A 15,895-nucleotide genomic window follows, 5' to 3' on the forward strand; every position below is an offset into this window, starting at 1 on the left:
GTGCCATTTTCAGCTCATTCATTTATTTACTTATTTGAATGAGCTGAAATTGCACTGGATCCCAACAAAAGTAGTGCATGTGCTACTTTTTAAAATGCACTGCAACTGTATCGTTCGGTACTGCGGTTCCATGTGATCCGGTGCAGGCAAACGCACTGTGTATGCAATCTGCATTTGGGGAGTCATTGGGAATAAGCAGATTGCACACCCATTGCGTTTTTCAATGCGATGGAGGAAACGTGCTCGGAGCGTGGGTTTCCCACACCGCGATCTGGTGTAAACCAGTCCTTATATCAGCAAAGACTCTTCATTTACAGGAAATGTTGATTTATCTTTCAGCAACGGAAATCAAATATTTGTATTAATCTTTTAATTGCCTTTACCCAACTTTGCCTCTTTAGAAATGTGGAGAAAAATGTAAATTTAAAGTATATGAAAGTAAAAAAAGCAGTAAATATTCTCATTATATATATTGATCACATACAGTACAGTATTTTTTATTATGCCATTTAAGGCCATCCTATTTGGAAATGACTGAGTTATGTATGTATTTTTTTCTAATTTGCTTGTAAGTTAGAAGTTAAAACTAATTATGTTTGTAGGAAAGATTGCTATTGATCTGGTAATGTGCACACATTTATACAGTCAATAAGTTCACCTGCTGAGCAGGCGGCACCTCACTGGAGCGCTGTGTTTTATAGCATTCTGTGAGATATCAATATACTCTCTGTAGGATGTCCTTGTTTCACCTTGTGTAAGGATATTAACAGCCTTGGAGAATAATAGTATGCCCTTTTATTATTTACTATAGTGTGTGATGTCACATGATGCATTTGATTTTGTGCCGTTTGTCATGTTATTTTGTGCCAAGATAATTCATAGCATAGACGTGAGAAATGTACTATTGGTAACATATCGGTATGTTGGAACAAGGTCATCATGTCTGTTGCCTTTTTGGTACATTGACCTGCATTTTACTATTCAAGTCAGTTGAATAGGGGCAATGAATAACTCAATGATCCAGATTTACTAATGAACATTACTTGGTGAATGATGTGAAACAAAGTAAAAGGTAACTTTTGCAAAAGATATTTAATCACGTTAAAGCGGTACTCCACCCAAAAGGGGAACTTCCGCTTTAAGGACTCGTTCCCCACTCCTCTTGCACAATTGGCACTTTTGGGGGGGGGGGGGGCAGGGGTACTTGATTTTGACAGGTACCTGCTCCCATAACAAGTTCTTCTTCCTCTCTCCCCCTGCAGTGTTCTGGGACACTGACAGGTCCCAGAAGACTGCACCCACCAATACAGGATGTGCCGCGCGGCTTGCGCATGCACAATAAGTGCCCAGCTGCGAAGCTGCAAGCTCTCACAGCCGGGTGCCCATAGTAAAGATGCCAGCGCCCCAGAAGGAGGACGGAGGAAGCAGGCGGCTGCGGGGAGCTCACCACTGGACCATGGAACACTTTTTGTAGCTGCTGACTTTTATTTTTTTTATAGGTGCCTGGAGTTCCTCTTTAAAGTGGTTGTAAAGGCTCCAGGTTTTTAACCTTCATGCATTCTATGCATGAAAGTAAAAAAACCTTCTGTGTGCAGCAGCCGCCCCAGCTCCCCCAATACTTTCCTGAGCTCCCTCTCGATCCAGCAATGTGTGCCTTGGCTCTCCTGGGTCTCTTCCTCCTCTTTGGCTGAGACAGCAGGAGCCATTGGCTTCCACCACTGTCAATCACAGCAATGAGCAGAGAGTGTGGGTGGGGCCAAACCACGGCTCTTAGTGTGAATGGACACGCACTGCTGAGCCAGCTGCCGGTCTAGGCATCTGGGAGGATCCTGACTGTAAAATTGGGATCAAGCCTGCCGACAGCATGCACAGAGGGCGTTTTAACAGCTGCTTTTAGGAGCATCAGACTTTTTTTTTGCAGCTTAAAAACACCCATGTTATTCTATGGCCTCATGCGCACATAGGCTTTTAGGAGCTGTAAGTGGCATATGCCTTTTTCAAGCTGTAAAAAAAACCCAGGCCCAGTACATTTTCGAGCAGCAGCATTAGGCTGTAAAAACGCCTGACGCAGCTAAACGCGGCTAAACGCTATATACAGCGCTAAGCCACGTCAAGCATTTTTTTTTTTTTTTGATTTTTATTGAAAGTCAAGCATGAAAAGTACATACAACATAATTCAATTTTTACAATAATATGGTACACATGCCTTTGTCAACTCAGGAATATAAATGCATAACAGATTATAACAGGCATAATGCATAGACATTGACCAAAATAGGTAATGAAAGGAAATAAAAAGGGGGGGGGGGGTGGGGGGTCGACACTCTTGCATGGTACTGGTCAAAGACAAAATTAACAAAATTGACTGCATGTTTTTAGCAAAACTGGGGGGTGGGGGTAAGTCAAGCATTTTTAAGCTGTAGTCGTTGGATTTGAGAGTGGAAAATAGAAGAGGGCAGAGAACGGCTGCCAAACGCCAATGCAAAATGCTTCTAAAAGCGCGTTTTTACAGCTGTTTTTTCCCGGAGTCCGAACTGGCTTTGCAACTCGTTTTTTCAAACGCCCCGTGTGCAAGAGGCCTAAGTTGCTTTGGGTGACTGCACTTATGAAATTGCTCTTTGCCTTATTCAATGAAGAACTATATGGACTATAGGTGACATTTACATCGGTAATGAAGCAGAAACTGCGGTCTTTTCCACTCGGTCAGTCCTGGTATTTTGGCCCATTGTATGTATTAAGGAAAATAATAGGGGCCAGGAAAGTCATTGTGAAATTAGTACAGCCAGCACAATATCCAAACAACAATGTATGCCTATCACTCTTAGGCACAGGTCACTGCTCAGAGTAAATGACTAGACATTTTTATAATAACACCGGGCAGACTTCATATAAATCTATTAAAAGGAAGAATAAATTGCAGAGAACTTTTTAAAGGAGAGTCAGTTTTGCTGAATGATTGCACCTTTAAATGTAATCTTGCAGTAAATAAATAACGCTATCCCAGTCCCAAGGCCCCCGGAGAAGTAATATACTGTGCTGGTACAGTAAGTACAGACAGGAGTAATCGATCATTCTTCAAACTTGACCTGGTTTTTTTATACCACTTTTTTTTCTCTTTTTTTTTTTTTCTCAGCTTTTTTGCAGTGCCGCAGTGAGGAAACCTCTCCGGTCATTATCTTTGTTTCGAAAATGTTTGCTGTCGATGCGAAAGCTCTACCCCAGAACAAGCCGAGGTACAGTAAGATCCAGCATCTGTATTAATGTCATATAATTATGTGATGGATGAATGCTGGTAAGTTGGCACCAGGCCATTTACAGTGCAGAGACTTGGCTCCAGTCAATGTACCACTTGCCTGCCATGGAGCACGGTAGACCCTACTGAGATTTCTTCTTCCTATTGATTGGCAGAATGATTGGTAGTTGTATGACACTGCAGGTCCCTTTTGTGGCTTTTTAAAAATATTTTTTTATGCTTTGATAAATAGGACCTACAGATACAATTTTAAAGTATTCCACAAAGTATGCCTTTTTAAAGCTCCATTCACACATGCAGCTAGAAGGTGGTAAAACCAGGCAGTAGAGCCGCAGTTGTACTATTCCTCATAGAGGATGGCACGCAATAGAATTACTCAACCCACTACATTTTGATACAAATTTACAAATATCTTAACCACTTCTGGACCGGAAGGATTTGCCCCCTTAATGACCAGGCCATTTTTTGCGATACAGCACTGCGTTACTTTAACGGACAATTGCGCGGTCGTGCGACGCTGTACCCAAAAAAAATTGGTGTCCTTTTTTTTCCCACCAATAGAGCTTTCTTTTGATCATGTGTGATTTTTTTTATGTTTTTGCGCTATAAACAAAAAAAAAGCGACAACTCTGGAAAAAAAAAAAACAATGTTTTTCACTTTCTCCTGTATAAAATTCCCCCGAAAAAAAATTTAAAATCCATTTTTTTCATCCTTTTAGACCGATTTGTTTTCTGCTACATATTTTTGGTAAAACAAAATCACAATGAGCATATTTTGATTGGTTTGCGCAAAAGTTATCGCGTTTACAAACTAGGGGAAAGATTTATGTCATTTTTATTTATTTATTTTTTTTACTGGTAATGGCGGCGATCTGCGATTTTTTGCGGGACTGCGACATTGCGGCGGACAGATCAGACCCCCTAACTGACATTTTTGACACTTTTGGGGGACCAGTGACATTACTACAGTAATCTGAATATATGCACTGTGTATATGCACAGTGCTGAATATATGCACTGTTACTGTAATAATGACACTGGCAGGGAAGGGGTTAACACTGTGGGTGATCAAGGGGTTAAATGTGAGCCTGGGGGAGTGTTTCTAACTGTGGGGGGGGGGGGCGTTGCTTGTGAAATGATCATAGAGACCTGTTATCCTATATAGAAGGATCACAGGTGCTGCGTGATCATTCCAGCGAGAAGAGCGGTCAGCTGTGTTTACAACAGCTGACCATTCTTCTCTCTCAATGGGGAACGATCGCGGGTGTCAGGTGGCAATCGGTGCCTAGTCGGGGGCGGGAGCACAGCGCACGCTCACCCCCAGCAACGCACTCGCGGATCGCCGTGGCGATTCTTGCAGCTGAGCCAGCCTGCCGCTGTATATATGCGGCAGGCGGTCGGCAAGTGGTTAAAGCTGATCTCTGGGTACAATATACTGGGCACATCTATATACTGTAAATATGCAGTGTTCCGCAATACCAACAAAGGATATAAATCCTGTTTGTGTGCACCAAATGTAGTGATATAGTTATAGGATGATAATTATTTTTATAATTCGAGTTATTCCTGCAGCAACTAGGTTTATCCAGAGAGATGCATTTATTGAGTCCCAGCACAGAATAACATCCACAAGATACTGGCATTAGATGACGAACTCCAACAGAGTAAATATTACAATGAACAGAAGCCTTTAGAGTTCCATCCGTCATTCATGTTATAGCAAGCATTGAGACAGTAAAATCCAGCATGATATGCACCCAAGTAGCTTCCATGCATACAATAATGTGTATTATAATCTAGACCTTTGCTTATATCATGATGAAGAAAGAATTGTAATTAGGTATAGATTGTAACACACATTATTGCATGCATGGAAGCTACTTAGTTGCATATTATGCTGGATTGTAGTGTTCTTATGCTTGCTAGAATATGAGTGATGAATAGGACTCTGAAGGCTGATGTTCATTGTAATATTTACAAATTCTCTGTTGGATTTTGTCATCTGTATCTTGTGGACTTTATTCTGTGTTGCGACTCAATAAGTGCATCTCCCTGGATGAACCGAATTGCTGCGTAATAGCTTGAATTATAATGATGTAGAACCCTCCCTAGGTAGGTGCTAGGTAGGTAAAAGCCTTACCTTCTTTCCTTCTGCTTATCAGGGGAGCCTGATCATTAGTTAGGCCTGCTCATGTGTATCCATGTGTGATTTATTTGGGCTGAGGGAGTGTCCCCACTGCATACAATGGAGAGATACATTGGACAGTGGAGGAAACCCAGCCAATGACACACAGGCTTTGGTACCGTCCCATTGATTGGCACAGAATGTGGTGCATCATGGGATAGGGTATAAAAGCCAAGAGCACATGAGGCAGGGGGTCTTTGGGCGGGAAGCCAGCTCCCAGAAGGAGGGTGACGGCTGTCCCTCCTTCTGTTTGCTGAGGATGGTGGTCACAGGGGGTTGGCCTTGTGGACCAGGAGTGTGGTGCTGAATCCGGAGGTCCAGGAAAGCTGACTGCTGGAGGTGAAGGCAGAGCAACCTTGGGAAAAACAGTGTTCGTGATTCCCGGGAAGCTTGCCAGGGGTCTGCCCAGGAAGGGGACCACTCCAGTGGATAGAGTCAGTGGACGGGTTACAGCACACACAGGCAGTGAAAGTAAAGGGGGTGCCAGGTTTAAAACCCTGAAGAGAAGAATCGAGCAGGATTCTTTGAAACTATCTTCACTTCAGTGTCAGGGTGAAGCAGCAGCCTTACCACATTCTACAAGGAGTTGTCCTCAAGATTGTGCATAGTTCATAGTAAGAGTATCCCACTCATCCCTTCTCCCATCCCAGTTCTAAATAAAGCCACAAAAACCAACATCCCCAGGACTGATTATTGACTGAGCCAAGGACTTTCAATGCTGTTTGTCTGTTGCTATGGGTAACCCAGAGGAATCCAGAAAGTGTAATTCTCAGCAGTCCTCTAGGGGGCAGTGCTACAATAATAATTGTCATCAGTCAACAACTGTATCACTAAACCAAATGCCTTTGCAAACAAAGATATTGTGTTGTAAAATAGCAGTGTCATCTTCACAGACTGAGTAGAAAAGCCTTGTCAGTTTGCTGAAAAGCACAGGACCTCTGTTCTCTCTATGAAAGCAGTGGTCTCTCTGCAGAAGTCTGACACGCCCCCATTAAATTTAGACCTATTGCTCTGCAGTCAGCGAAGTTCACGTTTCCTGCTGTTTGGACCCCTGCCTCTGACTCAGCAAGGAGTGTGTCGGATCTCTGCAAAGAGACCACTGCTTCTGCAAAGAGAATAAGGGGCCCACCTTGCAGAAAGCTGGAAGGGGTCAGGCTTACTCAGCCTTTGGCTGATCTTTTTAGGAAAACAAACTGTAAGACTTTGCACACCTTTTATTTTGATGTTTTAAATTAAGTAACCTCGCTAAAATGATCTTAAACACACCACCAATACTAGTTCCTAAAAGATGCAGCCTCTACTGTGCGATATTGTCACGAAATACAGATTAACATAAAACAGAGTTGCGCTAATTCTGTTTTATGTTAATTTCATTTTTATGTACCTGGACTGGTTGTAATTAGCTAATTTAAACTAAAAATTTAATTGGGCTTTAAAAAAGGTACAAATTCATATTTACTGTTTGGCTGCACGTATAGCGTTTATTGGGGGGACGCAGTGTTTTGGGAAATAAATAATTATTGCTTTTTCGTGTGAACTGTGAAGAAGTTCTACAAATATTGTGAATAATTTTTATGGGATAATTTCATTATATGAATCAGTAAAGCATTCTAAAATATGAAGATTGCCTTCTCCCGGAAACATTGGCTATAGCAGCTAAGGCCCCTTTCACACTTGTGCGACTTGTCCTGCGATTTGGGACTGCAAAGTCTCATGACAAGTCGTACTCCATGGTTTCCAATGAGTACCGTTCATACATGTATGACTTCAAGTCGCAAGGACTTCAATGTAGTCCCTGCACTACTTTGGGCCAATTTTATTGTGTTTTGAGGTCCAAAGACATAGGCATTGCTTCAAAGACATAGGCATTGCTTCAAGTCCAGTCAAAATCACGGCAAAACAAATTGCGGCAAATCGCGTGACTTTTAGGTCGCATAAGTGTGAAAAGGGCCTTAATAATGTACCTAATGAACTAAATAGGTACCGGAGCATATTCAGAAAACCTAGAACCAGCAACCTGTTATTTTTTCAATATTTAAATTGGATCATAGAAAAATCACTGTCAATCATATATTGTTTTTTTAATGTTTAAATAAAATGGAAGTGATTACAATGGGATGAATATGTGTTATCCTTTTTGATGGGGTTTTCTTATTTATGGTGTAATAGAACATGTATGTAAAGGAGAGCTTTCATTTTATATTAGCATTGTAATAGCAATACAAACAATGGTTATATTTGACAATCCAAAATAAGAACATTTTTTATTTTGTTTTGAATACAGTAGAGTAATGTGCTCTGGTCCACATCTTTTGGTGGATGGGGGATTATGGTGTGGCGTTGTTTTTCAGGGTTTTGGCTTGGGTTCCAATGAAAGGAATTCTTAAGGGGTCAGCATACCAGGACATTTTGGACAATTTTATGCTCCAAACTTTGTGGGAACAGTTTGGGGATGGCCCCTTCCTGTTCCAACATGACTGCACACCATTACACAAAACTAGGTCCCTAAAGACATGGATGAGTGAGATTGGGGTCGAGGAACCTGACTGGCCTGCACAGTCTTGACCTCAACCAAATAGACACCTTTGGGATAAATTGGAGCGCAGACTGCGAACCAGGCCTACTCATCCAACATCAGTGCCTGACCTCACAAATGCACTTCTGAAAGAATGGTCAAACATTCTCATAGACACACTCCTAAACCTTGTGGACAGCCTTCCCAGAGGAGTTGAAGCTGTTATAGCTGCAAAGGGTTGGCCAATTCAGTATTGAACCCTACGGATTAAGACTGGGATGCCATTAAAGTTCATGTGCGCATAAAGGGAGGCGTCCCAATATTTCTGTTTCATTCATCGATGGACACAGCGCTCCATAAATCATAACTAGTGGTTATATTGCCTCCTCCAGGAGTAGGACTAGGCAGAACAAAAAACACCTGGCTACGCGCATGGGTCTTCCTCAGCTGGTATATAACCCCCCTCTCTGCTCTAGGTAATCAGTTTGACAGGTTTTCCTGTAATGAATGGGAACAACCAAAATTACCCTTTGTGGTCCCCAAACGTTTTGCTGTACGTTACCCTTTTCAGGATTCACTTTTAAAAAAGTGGGCTAGTCCACCACTGGTGGACCCTTCTGTTTCCAGGTTGAATAAAGCAACCATGATCCCAGTAGAGGAAGCCCCGTCCTTTAAGGACCCGGCTGACAGTAAAGCGGAGGCTGTGGCATGCAGCATGTTTACTATGGCTGGTTCGGCAATGCGGCCAGTTTTTGCCTCAGCCCTGATGTCTCAGACCCTAACTGAATAGGCCAAGCTTTTGCGCCAGGGCCTGGGGGATGAGCAGGTCCCCACTGCTTATGTCAATTTAGCAGACCAGTTGGTCCATGGGCTGCAGTTTATTTGTGATGCAGCTTTGGATACAGATCCTGTGCTGTCCAAACTTTCTCTTTCAGCGGTGGTGATTAGGGCCGTGCTGTGGCTTAAGAATTGGTCCGCAGACCAAGTCTCTAAGAAAGCTCTCATTGATATGCCCTATGAAGATGATTGCGTGCTTGAGGCTACCCTGGATGACACCATTAAGGGTATCGGGGGGGGGGGGAGAGTATCTTCCTGCCACAGTCAAGGAAAGGGAAGGAGCCTTGTCGCATACGCATTCTACTCAGGCACTGAGTGCTTCTTGGGCCTTCTTTCATCAGGCTTCAATATCGCAAGTTTGCAAGGTGGCCACTTGGCCATCGGTGCATACCTTTATAAAATTCTATAAGGTAGATACTTTGGTATCTGCGGATGCTTCTATTGGCCGCAAAGTTTTGCAGGCTGCTGTTTAAGAAGAGCTGTTTCCTCTTGAGGGGTGTTTTTTCTTTAAACCTTTATTTTTCAGATGGGGTTCCTGTGTCCTGGTTAAGGGCTCTTATGTTTAGCCTTGGGTTATTTTCCCCACCCCTCATTTTCCTTTTTGCACTGCTTTTGGACGTCCCACTAGTTATGATTTATGGAATACTGTGTCTGTCGATGAATGAAAGAGAAAATGGGATTTTTTAAAAGTGACTCCTCAAAAGGGTAACGGTACAGCAAAACGTTCGGGGACTACAAAGGGTAATTTTGGTTGTTCCCATTCATTACAGGAAAACCTGTCAAACTGATTACCTAGAGCAGAGAGGGGGGTTATATACCAGCTGAGGACGGCCCATGGGCGTAGCCAGGTGTTTTTTGTTCTGTCTAGTCTCACTCCTGGAGGAGGCAATATAACCACTAGTTATGATTTATGGAGCACTGTGTCCGTCGATGAACTCAGAGAAATGGATTTTATGATAAGTACAAAAAAACATTTTTCTCTTACGTCCTCCGACAGTCGCTGCCTCCTCTAAGTCATCACTATTGGGTATTGTCATCTGCTCCGCAGGAGTAGCTAGGCATATAGACTTAGTTAAAAACAAAAGGCATTTGCATGTATACACCCCTGGGGGCTGTCCCACCTGGTCAATACCCCCCTGCAGTGTCCACTCCCAACTCAGTTTTAATTTGCCTAGCATCAGGAGTAGTTAGGCTTTCCCTGTGCTGGGGCTTTGGTCTCAGCCTATCTTCTTTTTTATTTGATTTTCTGGAAAATGTCAGTTTTTTCTTTCTCTTACTAGCTGTTTATTTTGTCAGCTTTAGTTTTTAGTCAACTCTTTGGACATATGGTGCTGGTATTCGGACTGGCCGCCCTGGTTCTCCAGGGCACAGAGGGTCAGATGGACCCCCAGCCCGCCATCGAGCGTTCAGCTATGGTTCGCCCTGGCATTATGAACGACCCATCCCTGTTCGCTACAGGGATGCAGCTGTGAGGTGGCTACCTCACTGGACGCATCTGTGACTTAGCAGTGCAATGTCCCTGGCAAACGGCATTCCCTGTCAGAAGAGGACAGCGGCTTTCCGTTCTGTGAGGCTCCCCACTCCATCGGGTACAGGTAAGTGCTTCTGTGTGGGGCCTCTGTGTGGGGTGGCAGTCCTGGTTGCTGTGTGTTCCCCATGTCTGTGCCTTGTGTGAACCCCTGCTGCGATCCCTGCGGGGATCGCTTGTACAGGCGCTGCAGCGCTGTGTGTGTGCCTAAGGGGTCACCTTCCCTGGGTCACTTAGGTGTTTGGGGGTGCAGACTGTGTATGGACCGCGGCGGGGTGTCACCGCGCGGTCCGCCTTTTTTTTTACACACTGGGCAAGCGTGTGAGCTTCTCTATGGGCTAATCTACATGCTAAATTGGCGCCAATCGCCGCCATTTTTGCGGTGACCGATCGCTCGGTTCGGCCGCATGTCGGCGGCCATTTTGGTGGAGTCTCCCATAAGTTCCTATGGGGCAGCCATTTTCCCTGGGTCATGCAGCAGATAGTTCAGCCTACTTTTACAGCACTTCCTCTTTCCTCTGAAGCAGACAGCGGTGGCAACACTCTGCGGGGGCTCTGCAGGTTATTGCTCTCAATATATCTCTGTAGTGTCGCTTTTGGCTCAGTTTTGTCTTCTTCCTGTTTGGGGGTCTTTTTCTATCTTTATAGCTGGAGCGGTGGGCTGCACCTAATTCTTGCACTGTCCTTTTTTTCTCACTTGAGCATGGATTCTCAGGATAGCAAATTTCCACCAGCCCTGGTGGGGGCCCCCAGTTCTCCTGTGGCCCCTCTGAGACCTGATTTGGCCGCTGTGGTGGCGACTTTGGTGTCTAATATGGAAATGCTGATGGCTGAACCTGCTGCTCGTAAGAGGCCCAGATTGTCCCTCTCCTCTGATTCAGATGGTGATATGGCTGCTGCTGCTGCGAGCGTGCCCTTTTCAGGGTCCCGCTCATCCTTGGACCTACAGGGGTCTGAGGGGGAGGTGGAGGTAGAGGGGGTTGATACCTCCTCACCGACCATGGATGAATTAATTATTTCTGTGAAGGACACTTTACATTTGGAGGATGAGCCCAGTCCCCCGGGCGTTGTGTCTTATTTTGGGACACACAGGACCCGCAAGTCGGTGCAGGTTTTCCCCTGTCCCGCTGAGTTTCATTACACTGTTAATGAGGTGTGGCGCACGTTAAAGCGTCCGTTCGTGGTGCCTAGTCAGTTCAAATTGCTTTATCCCTTTGCACCGGCTAGGGAATCACGCTGGTGTGGATCACACGGTTGCGGTGTTGAATAAGGCTACTTTCGTTCCTACGGAGGATTCCCCGGTTTTCCGGGACCCAACGGACCGGCGTTTGGAGTCTTTGGCCCGCCATTCCTATACGGTGGTGGGCTCTCTGCTCAAACCGATTTTCGCGTCCGTATTAGTGGCACAGGCGGTTGCGGACTGGTCTAAGGTGCTTAGGAGCAACCTCGTGTCTGATGGTGTTCTGCCTGCCCGGCTGGAAATGGTGGATCAAATCCACCAAGGAATTATGTATCTGTGTGATGCGGCCTTGAATGAGGCCCCCTTGGTGGCTCGCCTTTAACCGACGCCTGATATGGCTGAAGAGCTGGTCGGCCGACCAGTCCTCGCGGAAAACGGTTGCTGATTCTCCCTATGCTGGCTCTCGCCTTTTTGGCGAGGCGTTGGATACCCTGGTAAAAGGCGTCACGGGGGGCAAGAGCACTATGCTGCCCCAGAACCCGAAGCACAAGTCCTTCTGGGGCAAGAGGAGTTCTGTGCCTAGATCCAGTCAGGGTTCCTTTCGTGCCTTTCGGAACCAATCCAAGGGCAAGCCCTTCAAGTCCCAGGGTGGACAGAAGAAGCCCTGGACGGGTAAGCAGAAGTCAGGCACTACCGCTTCGACGGGCCAGTCCACTTCTGCCTGAAGGCATGCCCTCTCCCGTTTCTGGGGTGGAGTTGCGCGGTTTCCTCCAGCCTTGGCTGCTCCGGATTTCGGACAGGTGGGTTCAGGAAATCGTTCGGTCGGGATACAAGATCGAGTTTCTTTCCCGGCCAGCGGACAGATTCTTCCCCTCGAATCTTCATTTGCCTCCAGGGCGTCTGCAGGACTTGCAGCGTGCAGTTCAGGACCTCCTGGCTCAGGGAGTGATCGTCCCGGTGCCTCACCGGGACAGGTTTCGGGGCTTTTATTCCAATCTGTTCACTGTGCCCAGAAAGGAGGGCAAAGTGCGTCCTATCCTGGACCTGAAAGCTCTGAACCTCTTTGTGCGAGTTCGAAAATTCCGTATGGAGTCTCTCCGATTGGTGGTGGCTTCTCTGAGCCCAGGAGAGTTCCTGGCTTTGATAGAGCTCAAGGATGCGTACCTGCATGTCCCCATCTTCGAGGGTCATCATCGGTACCTTCGGTTTGCTGTCAGGGAAAACCATTACCAGTTTGTGGCATTACCTTTCGGTCTCGCTTCGGCTTCCAGGGTCTACTGAGGGCTCAGGGCATTGCGGTCTTGGGGTATCTGGACGATCTCCTCATAAGATCGAGTGTCAGTCAGGACCTGGTGCGCGATCTGTCCATTACGGTCCGGACGCTTCAGGAGTTCGGATGGACGATCAACGTTCAGAAATCATCGTTGTCCCCTTCGGTTCGTCTTCCCTACCTGGAGATGATTCTGGACTCTGCTCAGGCGAACGTGTTCCTGCCGGAGGACAAGCTCCGAACATTGCGGGACGAGATCGGGTCCCTCAGGGATGTTCCAGTCTCGTCACTCAGGACCTGTATGCGGGTCCTGGGGTTAATGGTGTCGACCTTCGAGGCGATACCTTTTGCTCAGTTGCACACGCGGGCTCTCCAAGCGGAGATCCTGGCCAAATGGGATGGACTGGCTCAGTCCCTGGATCTACATGTCTCCTTGAGTCATCACACAAGATTGGCTCTTCTGTGGTGGCTCCAGTCCCCGTCGGTGAGGGTAGGCAAGTCGTTCCGTCCATTGGTTTGGACGGTGATCACCACGGATGCCAGCCTGTTGGGCTGTGGTGGGGTCCTGGGCACCCTGTCTGCCCAGGGCACTTGGATGGAGGAGGAGTCCTCCCTTCCGATCAATGTCCTGAAATTGCGAGCGATCAAGCTCTGCCTCCTACAGTGGTCAGACCGTCTGCAGGGTCGTCCTGTCCGGGTACAGATGGACAATGCTACCGCGGTGTCTTACATCAACCACCAGATGTGGATCTGTTCGCATCTCGACTAAATCGAAAGGTGGGAAAGTTCGTGGCAAGAACGCGCGATCCGTTGGCGGACACCTCGGATGCGTTAGTGGCCCCTTGGCATCGGTATCGTCTGATGTATGCCTTTCCTCCAATTCAGTTGCTGTCCAGGTTCCTCCGCAGGCTAGCCTCGGAGCCGCACCTGGTGATTCTGGTAGCGCCAGACTGGCCTCGCCGGTCCTGGTACGCCGACGTGGTTCACCTGGCAGTGGCGCCTCCGTGGCGACTGCCCATGCGGGAAGATCTTCTGTCTCAAGGACCGATCTTCCATCCTGCTTTACAGTCGCTGGCTTTAACGGCCTGGCTGCTGAGACCCAGGTCCTGAGGGATAAGGGTCTCTCCCCTGAGGTCATCCCTACTCTGATCAAGGCTAGGAAATCCTCTTCTGGTAAAATCTATTATCGTACTTGGAAAGCGTATTTCGCCTGGTGTGAGTCCAGGGGGTTTTCCCCTCGCTCGTACTCGGTGTCAAGAGTGTTGGCTTTCCTCCAGTCTGGAGTGGATCAGAGCTTGGCGCTGGCCACGATAAAGGGTCAGGTGTCTGCCTTGGCTATCCTTTTCCAATGCCCTGTGGCGTCTACTTCTTTGGTACGCACCTTCATTCAAGGTGTGCGACACTTGGTTCCTCCCAGAAAGGAGCCTTTACCTCCATGGGACTTGAACTTGGTTCTGTCCGTGTTACAGCGTGCTCCCTTTGAAAATATCAGGGAAATCTCTTTGTCTCTGCTGTCAAAGAAGGTTGCCTTTTTGGTGGCGATCACTTCGGCTCGCAGGGTGTCGGAGCTGGCGGCGTTGTCTTGCCGCTCCCCTTACTTGGTAATCCATAAGGATAAGGTGGTGTTGAGGACGCTTCCGTCCTTTCTTCCCAAGGTGGTCACTGAATTTCACCTTAATGAGGAAATTGTTCTGCCTTCGCTCTGTACGAAGCCTAGGCATCCGAAGGAGATTGCTTTGCATTCTTTGGATGTTGTCCGGGTGATCAGGGTTTACCTGTCGTCTACTGAATCCTTTTGTAAAACGGTTTGTTCTTCCTGAGGGATCTCGGAAGGGCATGGCTGCGTCCGCAGCAACTATTGCCAAATGGATCAGACAGACCATTGAACAGGCTTATGCTTTGAAGGAACGTGTTCCACCCTTCCCGGTTAAGGCGCACGCTACTAGATCTGTGAGTACATCCTGGGCTTGTAGGCATAGGGCCTCGGTGGCCCAGGTGTGCAAGGCTGCGACTTGGTCGTCGGTGCACACTTTCTCAAAATTCTACAAAGTAGATGTTCTGGCATCAGCGGATGCTTCCTTTGGCCGTAAAGTTCTTAGTGCGGCAGTGCCATGAAGAACCCTTGTTTTTTTATGGGTCCCTGGCTGTTGGTGTTTGCTTTCCTGGGCGGTTGCTCCTGTTGAGCATTGTTTTTTTTTTTTTTTTTTTTCTGTTTGCCCAGTGGGTTCTCTTACAGTGTATGTAAGGTTCCTTTCTCTGATATGGGTACGGCGTTGCCTCTTCTACGGTTGCGTATCCCACCCCTCATGTCTATACTGCTTTGGGACATCCCAATAGTGATGACTTAGAGGAGGCGGCGACTGTCGGAGGACGTAAGAGAAAACGGAATTTTTGTAAAATCTTACCTGTAAAATTCCTTTCTCTGAGTCCTCCGACAGTCGCCGCCCCCGTCCCTCTATGGGGTTCTTGTTACTTACTGCTATGCTACCAAACTGAGTTGGGAGTGGACACTGCAGGGGGGTATTGACCAGGTGGGACAGCCCCCAGGGGTGTATACATGCAAATGCATTTTGTTTTAAACTAAGTCTATATGCCTAGCTACTCCTGCGGAGCAGATGACAATACCCAATAGTGATGACTTAGAGGAGGCGGCGACTGTCGGAGAACTCAGAGAAAGGAATTTTACAGGTAAGATTTTACAAAATTCCGTTTTTTTTTACAATATAGTCTACTTGCATTAGTCCAAGCTGTACCATTGTTTACCATGCATACATCCCCATGCCTAAACTTCAGCTTAAACTAAAAAAAAATGTTTAGGTTTATTTGTTAATTTGCTAATTCCCTCTAGCGCTCTCTAGAATTGTCACATTGTATGTGATACAAAGATGTTTGTATTTCATGTGCTCCTTAGTGCCACCCATGTGTATGGTATTTTACTACTGTCCATAATAAAAGAACAGTTGTTCAGAAGAGAAAATCACCTAAAGAACATTTGTTTTTGCCAAAAACGAATGTACATGCAAATTCGCTGGATGAGTGGCTAAGCATTTTTCTTTTAATAAATAGATCCCCATAGTGTGAAAAGCTGAAGAACTGTAAAAGCAATACATGCAGATGCTTATGGAAA

At 46.3% G+C, this 15,895-nt stretch overlaps 1 protein-coding gene across 1 annotated transcript in view; it reads left to right on the forward strand.

Moving 5' to 3' along the window:
• Positions 1-15,895, forward strand: part of EFL1 (elongation factor like GTPase 1) — a 669,975-nt gene that overhangs the window by 128,178 nt on the left and 525,902 nt on the right. Inside the window, exon 12 of the mRNA XM_082255636.1 lies at positions 3,134-3,233. Coding sequence (XP_082111762.1) covers positions 3,134-3,233 — 100 coding nt within the window. The remainder of the gene's footprint in view (positions 1-3,133; positions 3,234-15,895) is intronic.

Source organism: Pelophylax lessonae, assembly GCF_965119305.1.
Source record: "Pelophylax lessonae genome assembly, chromosome: 4".
NCBI lineage: Eukaryota > Metazoa > Chordata > Amphibia > Anura > Ranidae > Pelophylax > Pelophylax lessonae.